General features: G+C 44.3%; 1 protein-coding gene across 2 annotated transcripts in view; it reads right to left on the bottom strand.

Annotated features, from left to right (window-relative positions):
• Positions 1-18,161, bottom strand: part of Rnf19b (ring finger protein 19B) — a 32,150-nt gene that overhangs the window by 8,646 nt on the left and 5,343 nt on the right. Inside the window, exons 4-10 of one of the 2 annotated variants that reach the window (XM_033767354.1) lie at positions 18,023-18,137; positions 16,680-16,820; positions 15,565-15,772; positions 12,976-13,107; positions 10,374-12,208; positions 9,591-9,973; positions 262-402 (exon numbers count right to left, since the gene is read on the bottom strand). In XM_033767354.1, the coding sequence (XP_033623245.1) occupies positions 11,749-12,208; positions 12,976-13,107; positions 15,565-15,772; positions 16,680-16,820; positions 18,023-18,137 (1,056 nt within the window). In that variant the 3' untranslated portion in view covers positions 262-402; positions 9,591-9,973; positions 10,374-11,748. The remainder of the gene's footprint in view (positions 1-261; positions 403-9,590; positions 9,974-10,373; positions 12,209-12,975; positions 13,108-15,564; positions 15,773-16,679; positions 16,821-18,022; positions 18,138-18,161) is intronic. The other variant, XM_010621836.3, reaches the window with a different exon arrangement.

Here is an 18,161-nt window from a genome sequence, read left to right as displayed (position 1 = left end):
AAAAAAAAAAAAAAAAAAAAAAAGAAGTGGAGGCAAAGCTCCCAGCACTCAGGGTAGGTGCGGCAGGAAGACTGCAAATTTGAGCCCAGCCTCAGCAATTTAGCCACATAAGATTCTGTTCCAGGCCTGGAATGTAGCTCAGTGGTACCTCATCTGCCTGGGGATATAGCTCAGTGTGTCCGTGTGAAAGCCTTGGGTTCACTCTCTAGTCTCCCCCACAAAAAGGCGGTCATGGAGGACATGGCCTCACAGCTGGCTCACTCTGAGTGCCAGGCTGCATCCCAGACGCAAGGCTCTTTGCCCTGTTGTCCTCTTAGGTGGAACAGGCAGGAAGTGCTGGGTGGAGGCTGGCGCTGTGCCTTGTGTCTCCTTGACTTTGCTCCTCCTCACTTTAGCTTTGACCTAAAGAGATGAGCATTTTTCAGTTGAAAAAGGCTTTGGCCACCACAATATTCATCCTGGATGCTGCCTGCAGGTAGGCTCTCCTAGCACAGCAGCGGGAGCAAAAGGTTTGTGGCCAGGCTGCCTGGATTCAAATCATAGGTCTACCACTGTCTGGCTTTATAAGCTTGGGCTTCTATTCTTCAAATACAAAACAGGGAATAAGACAGTGCTCACTTCTGTAATAAATTATGTATACAGCACTGAGAAGAGTGTCTGGCGCATAATGTCTTTTATGCTATTCATTATTCTCTTTGCAAAATTTGCCATTTTCTGGATACTGAATATCTGAGAATATACCACATTACCTCCTAACAGAGTTCTACCAAGTCCCAGAAAGATGACCTGAGTTTTGGTACCCAGTTGTGAGCATTAGGGTGCATCACTAATGCTATGGTTTGGATTAGTGTTCCCCAAAAGTCAATGTTTCCAAGGCTTCATTCCCCAGGGTGTTCTACTGAGAGGTGGTGAAACCTTTGAGATATGGAGCCTCTGGGAGGTCCTCAGGTGACTGGGGGTATCCTTGGAAGGGGACTGTGGCCTGTTCTTTCCACTTTCTTACTCACAATATAAGCAATTTGGCTCTGCTGTTCTCGTGTCAAGATGCGCCACCCTGCCCAGAATCACAGTTATGGAGCGGCCCTCTAAGACCATGAGCCAAAGCAAAGCTTTTCTCTTTTTTTTTGTTAGTTTGTTTTTTGAGACAGGGTCTCACTATGTAGTTGAGACTGACCCGGAGTTCACTATGTAGCCCAGGCTGGTCTCGAACTCACAGTGATCCTCCTGCCTCAGCCTTCCAAGTGCTGGGATTACAGGAGTGCACCACCACGCCTGCCTAAACCTTTTCTCTTTAAAACTTGATTATGTTATTTCCATATAATGATGACAAACTGACTAATATAACTAGCAACAACTCCACATGTTGTATTAGCCAGAACTTGTTCAGCTACAGACCACAGAGTCCTAACTGAAACGGTTGGGACAGGGAAGAAATGTGTTGGATGACACAGCTGAAAGTTCAGACACTTTAGGATTGGTTAGAACCCAGCATTAAAATGACATCTTGCCTTCTCTCCAACTCTCTCCTCTACTTTCCTCTGTGCTTTACTAGCAGGCAGTCTCTGTCCACATAGTGGCCTCAGGAGGATCCTTGCTCCATCTCCTCAGCTTAGGAATCCCCTGGGAGAGAGCAGTCTCTATTGTCCTGGAATTCCAGAAAGTTCAGATTTGCCCTTCATTTCTCCAGTCCTAGTTGTTTTTTCAGCCTTGTAACATCCCAGAACGGCATCACATGTAGCCTCGGGGACCAAAACCACACAGCAAATGAGAAGAAAGGACTGGTATTTATCAACTATCTGAATGAATGTCCTCAACTATCTGTTCTATGGATTTTATATTTTCTCACTATCAACCAACTAAATCTTATGGTTTGTCACCCCTCCTCCCCTCCAAGCTGACAGGGGAGGGGACACTCCATAGGCCCCTGAGCAAATGCTCTGCATGCATCCTTGATTATCTGTCTTCTCAGGGACAAAGACCCATGGAATATCTTCCCCTCTCATGCTGTCACTCTCCCCCGTCTTCTCACTATTTTTTCCTCCGTCTCCAAACACATTTAAGTCTCTTCTACTAAAATAAAAGCTCCCCTTGCCAGTAAAGAGCTGGCCACCATCTCCACCTCCTCACCTCCCACTCACTCTTCAACAGAACGAAATCAATTTTCTATGCTCTTGTCTTCTGAAATTGCTGTCTGTGAAGTCACCAATTACTTTCCACGTGACAGCTTCCATCCCTCACCTGCCCTGACCCGTCTGGTGTCAGCTGACCAGGCTTCCTCCTGTAGCCCCAACCAAACAGCTCCTTGGCTTCTGTTTTCCTCCCCTTTCTGGCTGCTTGTCTCCGCCTTCGCTGGTTCAAGGCTCAGAAGAGAAAGCCAACTCCTCCCTCATTCGCACTTATGGTTTCCAGGGCCGTTTGTCATGGGTAATTTCCCCAGCCTCAGGGCCTGGCTTGCTGTCTGTGGGGTGTCAATTTCTTTCTGTGTCCCAGCCAAGGGTTTATGTTATGGTGTTCCCCAAAAAGCATGTGTTGGAAAATTAATCTCCAGTGGCACAATGTTGGGAGCTGGGGCCTTGTGGGAGGTGTTTAGGTCCTGTGGGCTCCACCTTCGTGTGTGGATTAATGCTGATTGTAAAAGGGTTGGAGGCTGCAGGTCTGAGATTCCTCTTGTATCCAGTGCACGCACACGATTGTGCTGTCTTTCTCTTCCACGTTCTACCAAAGGATGATACAGCAAGAAGTGCCTGCCAGATGTGGGCTGCTCAACCTTGGACTTTGCAGTTTCCAGAACTGAGAAATAAATCTGTTCTCTATACATTATCCAGTCTTCAGTATTGTGCTAAAGAGCATCATACAGACTGAACCTGCAACGGAGCAGCTGCCGGCAGCCAGTGAGTAGTGAACGAATGTCCTCAAAGACAGGTGCCTGAGGAGGGGAAAGCAGGGAGCCATATCCAGATCTGTGTCCGAATTTTGTCCACAGACAAACCCCAAAGAGGGACTTAAGTAGCGCAGGCTTGTCCCTTGCTCTTGCCGATCATCTTTCTGATGACAACTCAGGCCTCACAACGCAACCAGTGTCAGCTGCGTTCACACATTGTCGCTGTCCACCCACGAAGTCCTCTTTCTGTGCAGGAGACAGCGACGTCAGAGTGGGAAGAGCGTGATGTCTGGAATCGCAGAGCTTGGTGTGTGCCCGGCTTCTCTTTCAGCCTGGCTGCATGCTGGTGAGCTTCTTCAGGTGTGCAAGAAAGGTCTAGGCTCGGATGCCTTTTGGTGGGGGGGGCATGGTAAGGACCCAGATGGAACAGGGTTATCAGGGAAAGCTGTCAGCAGCCCAAGCAGGTCCCCTGAAGCAGAAGAACAATGACAGGCTTGTGTCTGGCACCATGCCCTCTGGGCAGGTCCTGGCATTTGTGTCCCCCCTACCAGCCAGTCCCACATAGGTGGTGGCAACCATCACATCTAGCTTGTTCACACAGCATTCGGTTCAGGCCCAAGTCCTGGGCCCGGTCAGCCACAGTAAGGTTGGCAGGGCTGGTCTTGTTGCAGGTACATGACGTAGACTGTGGTGACTTCACGAAACAAAGTCAGTTTAGGTGTGCTGGGCTGATGGAGCTACAGACACTCAGCTTTGTGGCTTTTGTCTTCCTCAGTGTGCCTCAGTTTCCTTCTCTGTCAAATGGATAAGCTGATCTCAGAGGTGCTTTCACCCCTGGCTTTGTAGGAATTTATTGTTATAGTTTTTGGCTACACAGAGTGGTGCGGCACATCCTCACTAGCTTTAAACCGTGTTGTTTACCAGTCAGGGAGCAATCACAGGAAAGAGAAATCACTCTAAAAAAGTAGAAAGGTTTTTTCCTTTCTTTCTTTTTCTTTTTTGGCAGTGCTGGGGATTGAACCCAGCGCCTTATGCATGACAGACAAAGGTTCTGCCACTGAGCGACATCCCCTGCCTCCAGGAAGGGATTTGATGCAAGGATTCATTTTTTTGAAACTGTGGATGATATTTTAGTCATTTTTACTTACAACAGAAACTACAGAAATTCAAAATTAACATTGTTGGCTATGAGCTTGTTATATTAGAGTAAGAAAACATGAAACGCTAAGTCTTCATTTCTCAGCTTTTCATGAGTTACTTGCTTATATTAATATACTTTTCCACTATTCATGTTCCTTTTCCCCCAGCCAGTACCTTACTCAACAGGATGAAATCCTTCATCGGGTAGGGTGACCTAAATTTGTATTTCTAAAGGAACTGTGCTTTTAGTGGTCCAGACTTGAACCTTTACTCCTGAACATGGCAGAACTCAAGGTAGCCCCCGCCACTCCTTCAGATTCCAGGCTCACCCCTTCCTGGCTTACTAAGCAAAAGCAACCCTATTTCCCTTGATGATCAGGATAAGTCACTCCATTTAGGCTACTGGTTCCATGGAAGAGGCGCACAAATTAGCCAAGAAACTTCCAGTTCACTGGACTCATTGTCTGCCCTAATTGAAATATTTCTCCTGGAGTTATTGAGACTTCTAAACTAAGAAATACAGGTCCCAGGGAAAAGGAAGAAAAATTTGGAGTTTTTAGGGGTATTTGTAAGGCACTCCATTGTCCCACACCTCTTGGCTCCTACCCCCACACAGTGTGACCTTGGAGGAAAAGCACCCCGCATCTTAGTCACGGAGCCTCAGAACACAGGCCAGAACTTCCAGGGCCACAGATGAGTCTTCACTGAGCCATCTGACTGCTCTGTGAGGCCAGTTGCTTTGGGATGATCCTGTGGATCTTAGCTCAGTGCCTCACTAGAGAGGTAGTGTGTGATATAACACACGATGAATAAAAGGCATTTAGTAAATCCATGGATAATAATGATGACAAGGGTGACAATAATCAACATAAAAAAATGCTAGGCCTGGCAAGGTTAGGTGTTCATTTAATCCTCACAATCCCAAATGAAGAGGAATAGAGAGGTTTATTTGCCCATAGTCATAAGCTACTCCAGTGGTGGAGATGGAATTCCAACCCAGGCATTCTGGCTCTGGAAACTACCATCCTAACAATCACTATGCTGCCTTCTCTGTGATGGGAGCGATCTGATTCAACTGCTAGTGATCAGCTGGTTCCCCCAGAGCATGGAGCAAAGTTTTGTAGTTACTGAATATCAGCTTCTAAAGGAGGCAGCTATTGCCAAAAAATGGCATGGCTTGATTCCAAAATCTTTAGGCTCAGTGCTGGGTTTCTTTGTGGGAGGCTACCATACCATGCTTGTAGCATCCTCACCTACCAACAGGTCTTCACACACCCCTGGGTCTGCTTGGTCACAAACCCCAAACCGTGTATGCTACAGCCTGTGTCAGTTGGTGAGTTTTCCTTCTCTGGGCTCAAGGCTGCAAGCCTTCCTAGTTACTTGGTGAACAAGTCAGTACAGCATAACCAGACTTTGTGCATGAGGCTGTCTTAGTGGTGAGGGCTGTACAGTAGACCCAACCTTCACTTTGGAGATGGTACTGCCATGTACCCTTAGAGCTTTATTATAAAGTTAGAGGTTCCCTTAATTTCCACAGAGATGATCTCCTATCCTCCAGAATATGACTTACAAGGCATTTAAAGGATAAACTGCTAATTCTTGCTTACTAGAAACATGAATGGTGATGTTCTGGGTGATGTGAGGCAATTAAAGTACCTACAGTCTAGATTTTAGCAGGGCTGGAGAAGCACTATTATCTAGATGTAGGACATGGGGTGTACTGTTGACCCCAGTGGGGGTCTGTTCTTTGGGATAGAGAAAACAGGATATTCCAGGTCCTGCTGGTTCCAGGGCAACAACAGGTACAAATCGAGTCGTGCACGGGAGATTAAATGTGGCTAGGATAGGGACTATCACTCCGGAATCTTGTCTTCGATGCATTAATAGCTCATTCCCTCAGGCGTGTGCCATTGCTTAGGGTTTATGACTTCGGTGGGAAAGAGTGGCTCCACAGGTTTTCTTTGCAGTTTTTACAATAGCTTTCACTCTTTGGCAGGTGTGAAGATTCTTCCAGTTGCTAAGTATATCTATTACAACTGTGCCTACAGGAACTGGGGAATAACCAGAGCGGCTGTGACACAGATCCAGGTCCAAACTCCTTTTTGTCACCTGATGTCCATGTAAGTGCTAATTTGCTAGGGCTACTATGACAAAGTAGCCCAAGCTAGGTGGCTTAAACGACAGAAGCTGTCTTAGTTCTGGAAGCTTGAAGTTCTACATCAAGGTGTTGTTGGCACATGGTTTCTTGAGGGGTTGAAGGGAGAATCTGTTCCATGCCCTTCCTGGTAATCTTTGGCCTCCCTTGGTCACGCCAACCTCTGCCTTCACTTGCCTGCAGTATTCATCCTATGTGCATATCTCTGTCTAAATTTTCCCCTTTTATACCAACACCTATGATTTTGGATTCAGGGTATACCCTACTGTAGGATGACCCCATCCCACTTTAATTATACCTGCAACAACCCTATTTCCAATTAAGGTCATATTTTGAGGTACTGGGGGTTAGGACTTCAATGTATGATTTTGGGGAGAAATAATCCAATCCATAATATCCCAAAAGCTTCTGTTCTAACTAGTGGACCGCACACTCCTTCCAGGCCCCTTGGGATTTGTGCTCTTAGGGCCAGTCTCCAAGTAATCCTTAAAGGCCTGGGAGTTGCCACCTCCCTAAGCACGGGAGTGTAGGTAAATGGCTTAAGATTCCTTTGGGGAGAAAATAGATTTCTAATGTAGTTATGGTGGGGTTACTAGTGCTCCCTCCAGGCTACCTAGCGTCCCCTGCTCTGACAACTGTTATGTCCAAAATTCTCCCTTTTGGAAGTCCAAATAGGCCTCTATTTGCCACACCTTAGGTTTTGTTTTGTTACATAAACCAAGTAGGACATCAGTAGGTAACCCGTATATTTCAGCACTCTAGCTGTGGTCCTGGTACTATACCTTGACCCCTGTCATTCCACATTAGATACCCTGTCAAAGGTCATGTCTCTCAGCTTCATTCTCAGCCTAGGAAGGATATACACTCCAGCACCGCTGTCCAACAGGAGAAGGATAACTAATGTAGCTCAGTAGGAAAGTGCTTGCCTAGGATGTGTAAGGCCCCAAGTTCCTTTACCAGGATTGTGGAAAAACAAAACAAAACACAAAACCCCAGAAAAGAGTAAGGTGTTCTCCTTAATTACGTGCTTTCCAACTCCATGGTTAAAGGAACAGCATCTAGGCAATTTTGGAGGACAAAATTAGGAGATAAGTAGGTCACATATAGAGTAAATCTACAGTCAACACATCTGTCATTGTGCCTTTGGTTCTTCTAATGAAGGGATTTTTAGCATCTCAGTATCTTTTGAGTGAAGGCCACTTTTAAATCCAGGTGTCATCTAACGAAACAGCCAAGAACCACTTTTAGCTGTTAACACCAATAAATGTATTAAATCCAGAATTTCTAGTATGCTAATATTGATAAATTCAACTAAAATGAAAATATAAATTTATGCTCCTTTCTTCCTGATCTAATACTTTTAAAATTCAGCCCAGCCTGGATTTCAGTACTTGGGAGGCTGAGGCAGAAGGATCACTGAGAGTTCAAGGCCACCCTGGGCTATGTAGTAAACTTAAGTCCAGTCTGAACCACACAGTGAGATCCTGTCTCCAAAAAAAACAAAACAAAACAAAACAAAACCCAAATCCAGTCTACACACACTCTCTGATGACAATTAGCAAAATGTTGCAATCCTTCTATAAGTTTTTCCAGATGAAATTGTCTTCCAGAAGCACTGGGATCTGACTCCGTAGTTACAGATCTGATAGGGATGAGGTACAGCAGATGGGTCACGAGAAGTGTAGCAAATTCCCTTTCAAGGCAACTACCCAAGGGTCTTCAAGTAACAGAACCAGCCTTATCAGCGAGAAGAAGGGCTAAGTGGAGTAAGTGGGTTTAGAGCACTAGGATTTACCCAACTCTTGTCAGATGTCCCCATTTTTTCACTTCAGAGTCCCACTTTCCCATGAAGGGCCTAGAAAAGTTCCATTAATTTTTATGTACAGCAGCCTTGTAGTTTTATGAGATAGAATCTTTTTGGGATCAGAATCCTTTTGGGATCTTGTGTACTTACCTCAAGCTGAAGACACACTTTCTTATTTTTAACCTTGCGGTGTGGTCATCTAAATCCTCATTTCTTACATAACTTATGACAGCCACTGGATCTGCAGTCTTTCCTCCAAATGATGTTGATTCTTAGGTGATCACAGATACAAGCCTTTGCCTGCCACTTTACCATTTTCCAAAGGCAACAAGATCCTCATTTCTTTCAAACCCTTTTTAGTCCTAAGTGATCTAAAAGTACTTGTTGCCAGTAGCCAATTTTGGAACCACAAGTATTTTCAGAAAACAAAACTCTCCCATCAATTTTAAGTAGAAAAGGACTCAATATAAGCAAATGAGGTGATTACAAGAGATGGAAAGCCTGGCCAAGAGCGCTATAGCTGGGCTTCTAGAAGATTCCCAGACTTGGCCTACCGCGAGAGTTGCCGCATGTAGCACTAACAGGGAAAGGGGTCAGGAAGCCACACACTGACCACAGGAACACGTATCACAAGCTGCTGTCACGTGTCTTGAAGGGATATTTTTTTTCTTTCTTTTTTTGCAGTACCAGGGATCGAACCCAGGACCCTTGTGCTTATAAGGCAGGCATGGTGCCACTGAGCTAAACCCATGGCCCTTGAAAGGACACCTAATAGACACTGGAGTACCCTTAAAAAGAAACCTAAAGCCAGGGGTTTAGCTCAGAGGTTCTGCCACCTGCTTTGCAAGGGCAAGGACCCAAGTTTGATCCCTGGTACAAAAAAAAAAATCATTGGATTGGATTTAAAAATAAAACCTAAAGTTTATACACCTTGCAGGAATAACCAATACAGCTAAACATAACACCTAAACATTCCTTCCACATCTCCTTTGTACATCCAATTAGCAAATTCAGAGTGGAAGTTAAGACATGAAGTTTTAGCTTGCCAGCTTCTGCAGTACAATACATTAGATCCAGTTAAGTAAGTACAGATTTACCAAATCCACTGGCTTTTTTCCACTGACCTATCCAAGTAGGATTCCTAGTTTCAACCCTTTTGAAAGTCAACTGCTAGCAGCCCAACTCGACCTCTGCACATTATTTCTCCTTTTGGCCTCAGAGAAACTGAGCTTCCTTGCCTTCGGGGTTGTTTCCCTAATGTACACAATCTTGGCCCCAGCTGCCTCAACTTAATCTACTACTCTCCTCACCTTTGCCCACTTTGTTCTAGCTATACAGATCACTAGTGTTACATTAAAAACAAAACAAGGGCCGGGGGATTTAGCTCTGTGGTTCCACTGCCTGCCTCTCAAGCACAAGGTCCCGAGTTCGATCCCTAGCACTAACAAAATAAATAAAAACAAAATAAGGATGTCCCATCGAAGACCTTTCTGCACGATTCCTCTTGTCTAGCACTCACTTTCCTTGGATGTTCTCTTCCTTGCTACATTCAGGTCCCTAATGAACTGCACCTCTATCAAAAAAGCCTACATTCTCTCTCTAAACTGCACCTCTTTCCTTGGTTTCCTTAGCATATGTGGCCTCATCCAGACTGTGTGTGATTGTCTTATTCCATAGCATATAAGTTTCCAGGGGACAAGAATTTTGAGTTTTCCTCATTGCTCCATCCCACAGCTGAAAGGATAGGTATTTCAGGATGAATGAAGGCCGTATGAAATTAAACTTTCCCCATTTTCTCAGCAGAGAATTAACTTTCTCAATGCATTGCACATGTTCTCCTCCAGGTGGCGCTGATGAACCTTTTTCAGCTACTAATGCCTTGGAGGTGATAGCAGTGCTGCTAAGATCCAGATAAACTTGTTTTTGTCCTAGCCAGTGTTCTGGGCTTCCTTTCTTAGGGGATATCCAGAATCTCCTTTATGTCTTCTTATTCCTACAGGAGGAAAAAAACATGGGCCTTTACCAAAAGCATTTCTAGTACATCACCTTATTGTTTACTACCTCATCACGAGGCTTATTATCCCATCTGGGCTAAGTGAAAACAATCTCCCAGAGTAAGGTGCCTAAGTCCCACAGCATTAAGTGAAGCCCAGAGAAGGAATACAGATTTGGCTGTGAACTACGCCCCTCCAACAGACTTTTTTAGTTTTATCCAAGTTAACCGCTCTCTTGATGAAGCTTCAAGAGAAATGCAAGTTTTGAGTGGATAATTTGCATTTCTGCCTCTTTTCCCAATAGGTTCCTTTCGTTATACAGGAACACCATCTAGGGCACTTTTTTCCAGAGACCCCAAGTCCACTAACAAGGAAATGTGCTAAGCTGGACTGCAGTACCCAAGAGATAATCTTCTGTGCTGGCTGTTGTGCAGACTCCTCATCCTCACCGAAGTAAAACAGGCCAGGAAGACAAAAAGCAGGTTCATCTGTGAAAGGAAACAGAAAGCCATCTTGTCCTTAGGGAAAGACGTTTTCTTCCTCTGGGCCTGGGGTTAAGGTGACAGTCTGGGGTTTAAGAGTTGGGGAAATTTGGGGCATGAAAGAGTAACTGATTCATACCATCACAAAGTAAGTTCCTGCCAGACTTGCAATCTTGCATCAAGTCTCATGAGCTTTTTGTTGAATTTTCCTACTATTCTGTATAGGAACTTTCATAAGGAAGCACATTCTAGGCAGTGCCAAAGTCCCAAGAAGTACTAATTTAGTGCAATTCTTATCTGTAAGATCGGGTAAAACTAAATATATCCAGAGATTCTGATGGCAGGTTTCCCTTTTCATTATAAATTTAAGATTTCTTAGTCCCTCTTAAATTAGGCTGGCAGAACAGCTTTTTGGAGCAGGGGGCATGTACTTTACAGCACAGTTAGACTTATGTCACTGCTTGATGGTCATGCAGAATCAGCGCATCTCCCCTTTCAGTGAGACTGTTCTGTTCCCTAACCTGTGACTGCACAACGTTCACTAAGGCAATTCATCAGTGCTACTGGGACTGCCAGGCCTTTCCTCCTCTGCAGCACAGGAATAAGAGCGATCACAATGCAGAAGAGAGTAAGGAAGCTCTTAGAGGGAAACTGCAGCTGCTTCTAGAGGGCAAACGAAGTTCGTTGTGATCTGCTGCTTCCCTAGTCAGCTGGCTCAGCTAATAATCCCTCGGTCTGACTGACTACACAGTCCAAATCAAACCCAGCTTTGCTTCCCATCGTGTTAGGAGATTCACTGGTTTATATCACTGCAGTTATATCTGAATGCAATTGTTCTTGCCTGGGGTTAGAAAAACTCAGGTCTAGAGACTGTCAAAACTGTAGTGTTTTGTTTCAATCGAACACTTGGCTCCGTTGGACTATCCAAGCCAAGCAAAATGAGATGAGTTGAATTATGACAGATATCTTTATTAAAATGTGTCCTTCAGTAATGTTAGCATACATACAATATACACACATACATATGTACACTCTTTGACACACCTCACAGATGCCAATATCAGTTTAACCAATAAATTAAAACTAAAAAAGGTGTGTGGGGGGGGACTAAGGGTAAGATTTTTGTATGTTTTATCTGGTAAGAAATTACAAATTTCTCAGAATTTCCCTGGGGAAAACCTGACCAGAGAATCTTCAAAGATAAAACACATAAAACACATCACCCCCCGCAAAAGGATTCCAAAAGATGCAGTTACAAGTGTGCTTCTCACAACAGGAGCATTCATTCCACCTCATACTCTGGCTTCTGAGCCTTCTGACTTCAAGACAGTCTGTCCCTCGGCTGGGGCAGAGAGGCTTTTGTGGGCACTTGGGCTCGGTGCACCTTGGGTTCTGGGGGTGGAAGGGCAGACTGCAGTGTGGGAGCGGGGGGAGCCGCACTCATCTGAGGTGATGTCTGGCACGTCGTCTGACTGTGTATCAGAGCTCTCCAGGTCACTGCGGATGCTCTCAGGCTGGGCCAGGCTGATGTCCCAAGTTCTGCTTGGTGGGCAGTCCTTCTGTTCACAGCTTTGGTGTTTGCAGGGGGAATCCTCTTCATTGCCACCATCACCTCCGCCACTGCCTTCTTCTTCATTTTCCGCCATCTGAGCGTGGACATGGAGTGAGTCCTCCGTACTGCTTCCACTCACCAGCTGGTAGTGGCTTGGCTTGGCTTCAATGTCCACTTGGATTTCCATATTGTTGCATTCTCTGTGGAGGCAAAAATCCACTGCTGAGTCATGTGCATGGGTCATGCTACGTTGGTAAAAGCAGTTTTGTGTCAGGTGTTTAAAAATATGGGTAAACAGTGGACTAGATGAGTGATGTCACTGCCTGCCTGGCAAGCGCGAATTCCTGAGTTCAATCCCCGGTACAAGAAAACCAAAAAACAAAAAACAGCAACTCTCCTTAAATATCTAAATAGAGCTTCTAGAAGTCAACTGAGGGTCAGAACCTCATACTATTTTACTCAAAATATGAAAGCGGAAGACCTGTAGCTTTCTATTACTGTGCCACAATTAGAAGCCAGAATCCCTGCAGTTAAGGAGTACTGCAATCCCACCATGCCAGACACACTACTCGAAGCGAAAGAAAAAATGGCTATCAGACCATATCAAGGAAGGGGAAGAGCAGAGACTCTAGACTCACAGACACCAATGAATACCAATCTAGCTCTTTAAATTCCGCGTGAGTAATGACATACATAATAACTAAGAGTAGGCATGTGGAGGTGGAGGTGGAGAGCGGACAGAAGGGAGGAAAGGAAGGAAGGAATTTCTAAACATCAAGCGCTAGCAAGAACCAAGAGATGCCAAACGCTCCAGGACCAAGAACTTGCTCAGTGAATTCATAGGGCATACAACGTATCTTACTAGAGCGGACACAAAGCCCTGACAGGAGCCAGTGAGCCTTAGGAGACCTAGTGCCCACCAGACATGTTCCAATGCACCCTGTCCTGGCAGCTGGCTGTCACATACCTGTCCTGTGGGTTGTAGGAACTGATTATGGAACCGGCCATAGCTCGTGTGCTTGCGTTGTCACTAATTGCACCAAGACTGGCTGTGTCTTTGGGGAATATTTCCTTTTGGACATCGGCTTGGACTTCTAACCTGTGTAAAGAGGGGACGTTCAAGTTAATATGAGACCTGGCACTCTGAGAAAGTCTGCTTCCTGGCACGTCTCTTCCATTATTCTCTCACGGATTGTGATGATCTGTCTGATCATTTCCAACTGTCAAACAGCTCAAACACATGCCCACACATTTTCTCTCTTAAATATCTACTGAAATCGTCCCCTCCTTTCTATCCCCCTACTAATGCTTCACTTCAAGCCCCTGACATCGCCTGCCTGAATAACTACCACGGGGCTGTCTTTCTAATAGCCCCTCAGTCCAAGTCAAACAGCCTCCAGACCAGTGCCAGTGTGGACAAAGACGCATCACTCTGACATTCTCTGACTCTTGGCTGCCTCCTGCCAACAGGTGGTTAGGGTCTTCCTGGTCTGCCAGGAAGCTCTCTTTCTAGTTCCACCTCTCACTGTAGGTCCCACATTATAATCCATTCTGAATTTATACTTTATGCCTCTATGACTTTGTACATGCTAGTCCTGGGAAGCTTTCTCTTTTTTCCCTCTCTTTGCCTGAAAAACTTATATTCAGCCCTAACAACAAGAGGTATCATTTTCCTTGGCCCAACAAATCAGTCACTTCCAACTAAGTGCTCCCATAGCCATCTTCCTTCTCATCAATTTGTGTACCTCTCTCCCAACTCCTCAGTGCGCTCTACAAAAACATACACCTCATTGACACTTTCACCCTCCAGGCCTTGTACATATTAGGAATTCAAACACTTAGCAATCAAATTACCTCCAGGCTAAAGGACTGAAAGACTCATCATCAGAGATCAACCTCCTCCCTTCTGGTAGAGCAGCACTTTCCCAATGGTGTCTCAGAGCTGAGACTCATAACCATTTCCTTTCTTGGCTCTAACAACACCATTTTTCTGCACATTTAAATATTTCCTCATAATGGGTTTCATAGTCAAGCCCATCTGACTCACTCACTTCCTATAAAAGAAAGGCTTTCACAGAACTGGAACAGCTGGATTGGCTAAGCTGCAGTTTCAGCAAGTCACTCTCCAATTATGTCTGTCTGCTCTTTTAAAAGGAGCTGGCTTTCAGAGAGCACAGCAGTGAATCCTCTAGCATATGGGGGTGGGATCCCCTCATAACAGACACCAGAGTCATGGGACACAGCAGCAGCCTCCATCCAGCCACCTGTTCCTTTGCTCTCCTGCTCTGCTTCAAGTGCCCTTCAAGAATGTGCTGAGGAAGCAAGACATGATTGTGTGTACTTGTAATCCCAGCACTCAGGAGCCTGAGACAGGAGGGTCACTGAGAGTCTGAAGCCAGCATAGGTTACAAAGTCAGTTCAAGGCCAGTCTGAACTACATAATGACACTCAAAAAGAAAGAAAGAAAGAAACAATGACAACCACAGAAGAGTGAGTTGAGGTGTGCTAAAGGCAGAAAAATGCGGGCATGCAAGAGACAGTGTACCTGGTCAGAAACCAGGGCCACAGCTGCAGTTCTGCACAGATTCACTCAGGTGGCAAAACCCTTCTCAGAGGCCAACACCTTCTTAGGTGGTTCCCAGATACTGGGTCATATGAGGTCTACAACAGACTCACCAGGGGGCCGTTTCTAATCACAGACCACCCCTAGGTCCCACTCAGGAGACTGAGTTACTAATACCGGGAATGAGTCCTAAAATCTACTTTTAAGAGGTTCCCAGGTGACTGACAGGCACAAAGGTGTAGGATCCAGTCCACCTGCCATCTGTTGCTTAAATCATTTTAACAGCCAAAATGGCCATCTGGTCTCACTTTAAACATTTCCTATATTCCTCCTGTCCAGTCATTTTAATCTTCTTGGTGTAAGTCACAGAAATCTAATCTTTTCCCTAGCTGAAGGTCTTCAGGTATCTGAAGGCAAGCATCTCCCCTCTACCCTTTACTCCACCTGTGCTCCTCCCCAGCTGTTCTTTTCAATGGATCAACGAACTACTTCTCATCTAACATCTGCTTGGCCCTTCCGAATATATTCTGGTTTGTCTAAATGATAAAATGACCAGGCAAGTCATAATCATTTTAGTCATAAAGCTTTACATACTCTCAACACAAATTCATAGAGTTGATCATCTTTAGCCAATGGAAATAGGAGGGTTATAAGGATCACAGCACCAGTGCAATAAGATACAATATAAATGCTCCTTACTAGGCGGTAATGACTGGCCCAGTGGAGAAACAGCCTCAGGATTCTATAGAAATGACTGGTCCCTCCCTTTTTTGGAGCAGGTAGCCTAAGGTAGCAGAGGAAGGATTTAACCTCAAGATTCTTTATATGGAGCAGCTATACCACAGTGGAAGGAACTCTTGACTTTGCTCAAGGTAGAAGAAAACACTATTGACTATTAAATCAAAGAGATGATATATGGAATATACCTGGTAGAGAGAGGGCTCAGTATCACATAATTCCAACTGTTGGTTAGAAATTAGCTTTTTTTCTTACCTGCTATATTTTCCCTTGCCACTGGAGAGAATGCCACCACTAAGCGTGCCCCCTGAAAGGGCTGCAAAGCTGGCTGTTTCACTGTAAGGGCCTTGCATAACACTGAGTCCATCTGTAGGGCTTCCACTGGTGCTTAGCACACTAGTCAGGCCTTCGATGCTGCTTTCCCCGATGCTGGGATTCTTGAGAGCTCGCCAGGCATCTGCTACTGTGGGTGGAACCAAACATCTCAATTCGAGACAGCACAGCATCAAAAATGTCTGGTGGGCACTTTTGTGCAATGACTCTTCACAGTACAGGATTTTCATGTAGAAAAGTACTAAGGTGTTCACTCAATGAACAGCTACTAAATGCAACCACCAAACACTGGGTGTTTTAACACATTTATATTTAATCCTCTGATAACTAGGCACCAAAAACCTCAATTTTAGAAAAAGAAATTAAAATTTAAAACTAAATAACTTGACCAAAGTCACAGTCCCATAAAGCTAAAATTCTGATTCCAAGTCCAATATTGTTTCTGCTACAATGTAGCTGCCTTTAATCAAACTGAAGATTTCAAAATATATGTAGGCAATCTGTGGGATCTAGTAGGAAGCCTGAAAAACTTTTGGGGGTCTCTGTAGGTTAAGATAGTAAAGTGGAAACAACATTCAAGTCAAGACTTGTTCTAATCCCTGCTGTGCAAGAAGCTCTTAACAGCTACTAAAATAAAAGCTTAAAGAAGTTCCCATTTAAATAGGGATAATAATAGCCCTTGCCCTCTTTCTTCAGAAAGATGTTGTAAAAAGTAAGTGAGATAATAACTGTGTAAAGTCCTCTGAAAATTATAAAGTACTGTGCAGATATAAGGCTTTATTATAATGACTACTGCCACCAGCATACTTGGAGTTACTTTGAATCCTACTAGTTTGTACCTGCCACACAGAGACAAGTACCAGAGGAATTAACCTAATAATTCTGGAACAAAGAAATGAAAAGCTAAAAATACTTTACCCTCTGCAAAACTCATTATCTAAAATAATTCAATGACAATCTTTCTGCAAAATAGGCTAAATTTTATTGATTTTTATCTTGTGTTCCTTAAATTCAAATGGAAATAAAAATCCTCCTACCTGTGATTGGACCATCATCTTCATCAAACTCAATTTTCACTCCCTTTCCATTGGCTGTGCTAACTCCACAGCCACCTCCCCGACACAGAGAAATGGGCACAACCCCATAGACATAGGCCAGCATAATGGGGACACCGATTCCTAGGGGAAGAATGGAAGCATGTCAGCAGGCCCTCAGGCTGCAACTGTCCTAAATACCCCTGAGGCTGGCAGAGACAGACCACTTTTATAAAGGGCCAAGAGAGAGAGTGGTCTATTCCAAAAAGGCTGCCTGATGTAACAGAATGACCACAGACTTGTAATCAGAAAGGTCTGGATGTTAATTTTGGCTCCAATTTACTGGCTAGTTGACCACAGACCTACTCTCCCAGAGCTGATGAGAATGTATGCAGTGCCCAGCATAGTAAATATATATATAAATGTATTTCACTTCAACTCTTCTTCTCACCGAAGTGCTAACACAAGAAACATGAAGAATCCAACATTTAATAAGTGACTACTGGTATTTAGGATCCCTCCAGAGTATTAATTTGAAAATTACACTATGTCTGTGTATGGTGGCACTTGCTTGTAATCCTAGCACTCAGGAGACTAAGTAAGGGAGGAGGACTGCCCGAGTTCGAGGCCAGCCTGAACTACATAGCAAGCCCTCATCTCAAAACAAAAAACAAAAAAACCAAAAACTTGCACTCTGTGATATATAATGGCTTATTAGTTGTTATGAGCACAGAGTTTGAAGTCAGAGCATCTTCATGTCCCACTAAAATGATCTGGGGAAAATTACTGCACCCTTCTGTTTGCAACCATGCTGCTTTTGAGAGTGGACTGTGAGAATTAAATGAACATATGCAAACACTTAGAATCATTCCTGCCACATAAAGAAAAACATAAAATGCTATTTATATATTATTTTTCTGGGACAAACCTTCCTGCCTCTCAAAATATTGTGTTTGGTTTTGTAAGTCTCACGGCAAGGAGATGAAGCAGAAGGATGAATAACTTGGGCTGAAGGTAAAAAAATTTTTTTTTCCAGTACCAGGGATCAAACTCAGGATCTTGCACTTGTGAGGTAGGCACAGCACCACTGAACTAAATCCCTGACCTGGTAATTTTTAAAAATTCAACTTTTTCTGTGTGCCAGACTGAGTTCTAGGCACTAAATTCAGACAAACTCTAATAATTTACTGCAGCCACAAATAATCAGAACAACAGTGTCAAACAGAGTTAACTACCAAGGTGAGTCTGGCATAAAGTGCAGTGTAACCAGGACAAAACCCTGGCCAGCTGGTTAAACCAGTATGGTCAGAAAACTAACAGGGGAGTCATGGACCTGCCTCACTTACCAACACTAACAGCAGCAATTACTGGGGATGCAATGACCGACAAAGTCACTCCTCCTGTGATGGCCAAATTCCTCTTGTGTTTGGAGGTTTTCCTGCCCTCATACCTGCTGTGAATCTAAGAATTAAAAAAAAAAAAAAA

The sequence above is a fragment of the Fukomys damarensis genome, unplaced genomic scaffold (assembly GCF_012274545.1).
Source record: "Fukomys damarensis isolate Sample0158 unplaced genomic scaffold, DMR_v1.0_HiC HiC_scaffold_23, whole genome shotgun sequence".
In the NCBI taxonomy this organism is placed as follows: Eukaryota; Metazoa; Chordata; class Mammalia; order Rodentia; family Bathyergidae; genus Fukomys; species Fukomys damarensis.
Note: the sequence above shows the minus strand (reverse complement) of the source record. Positions and strands in the feature narration are given on the sequence as shown.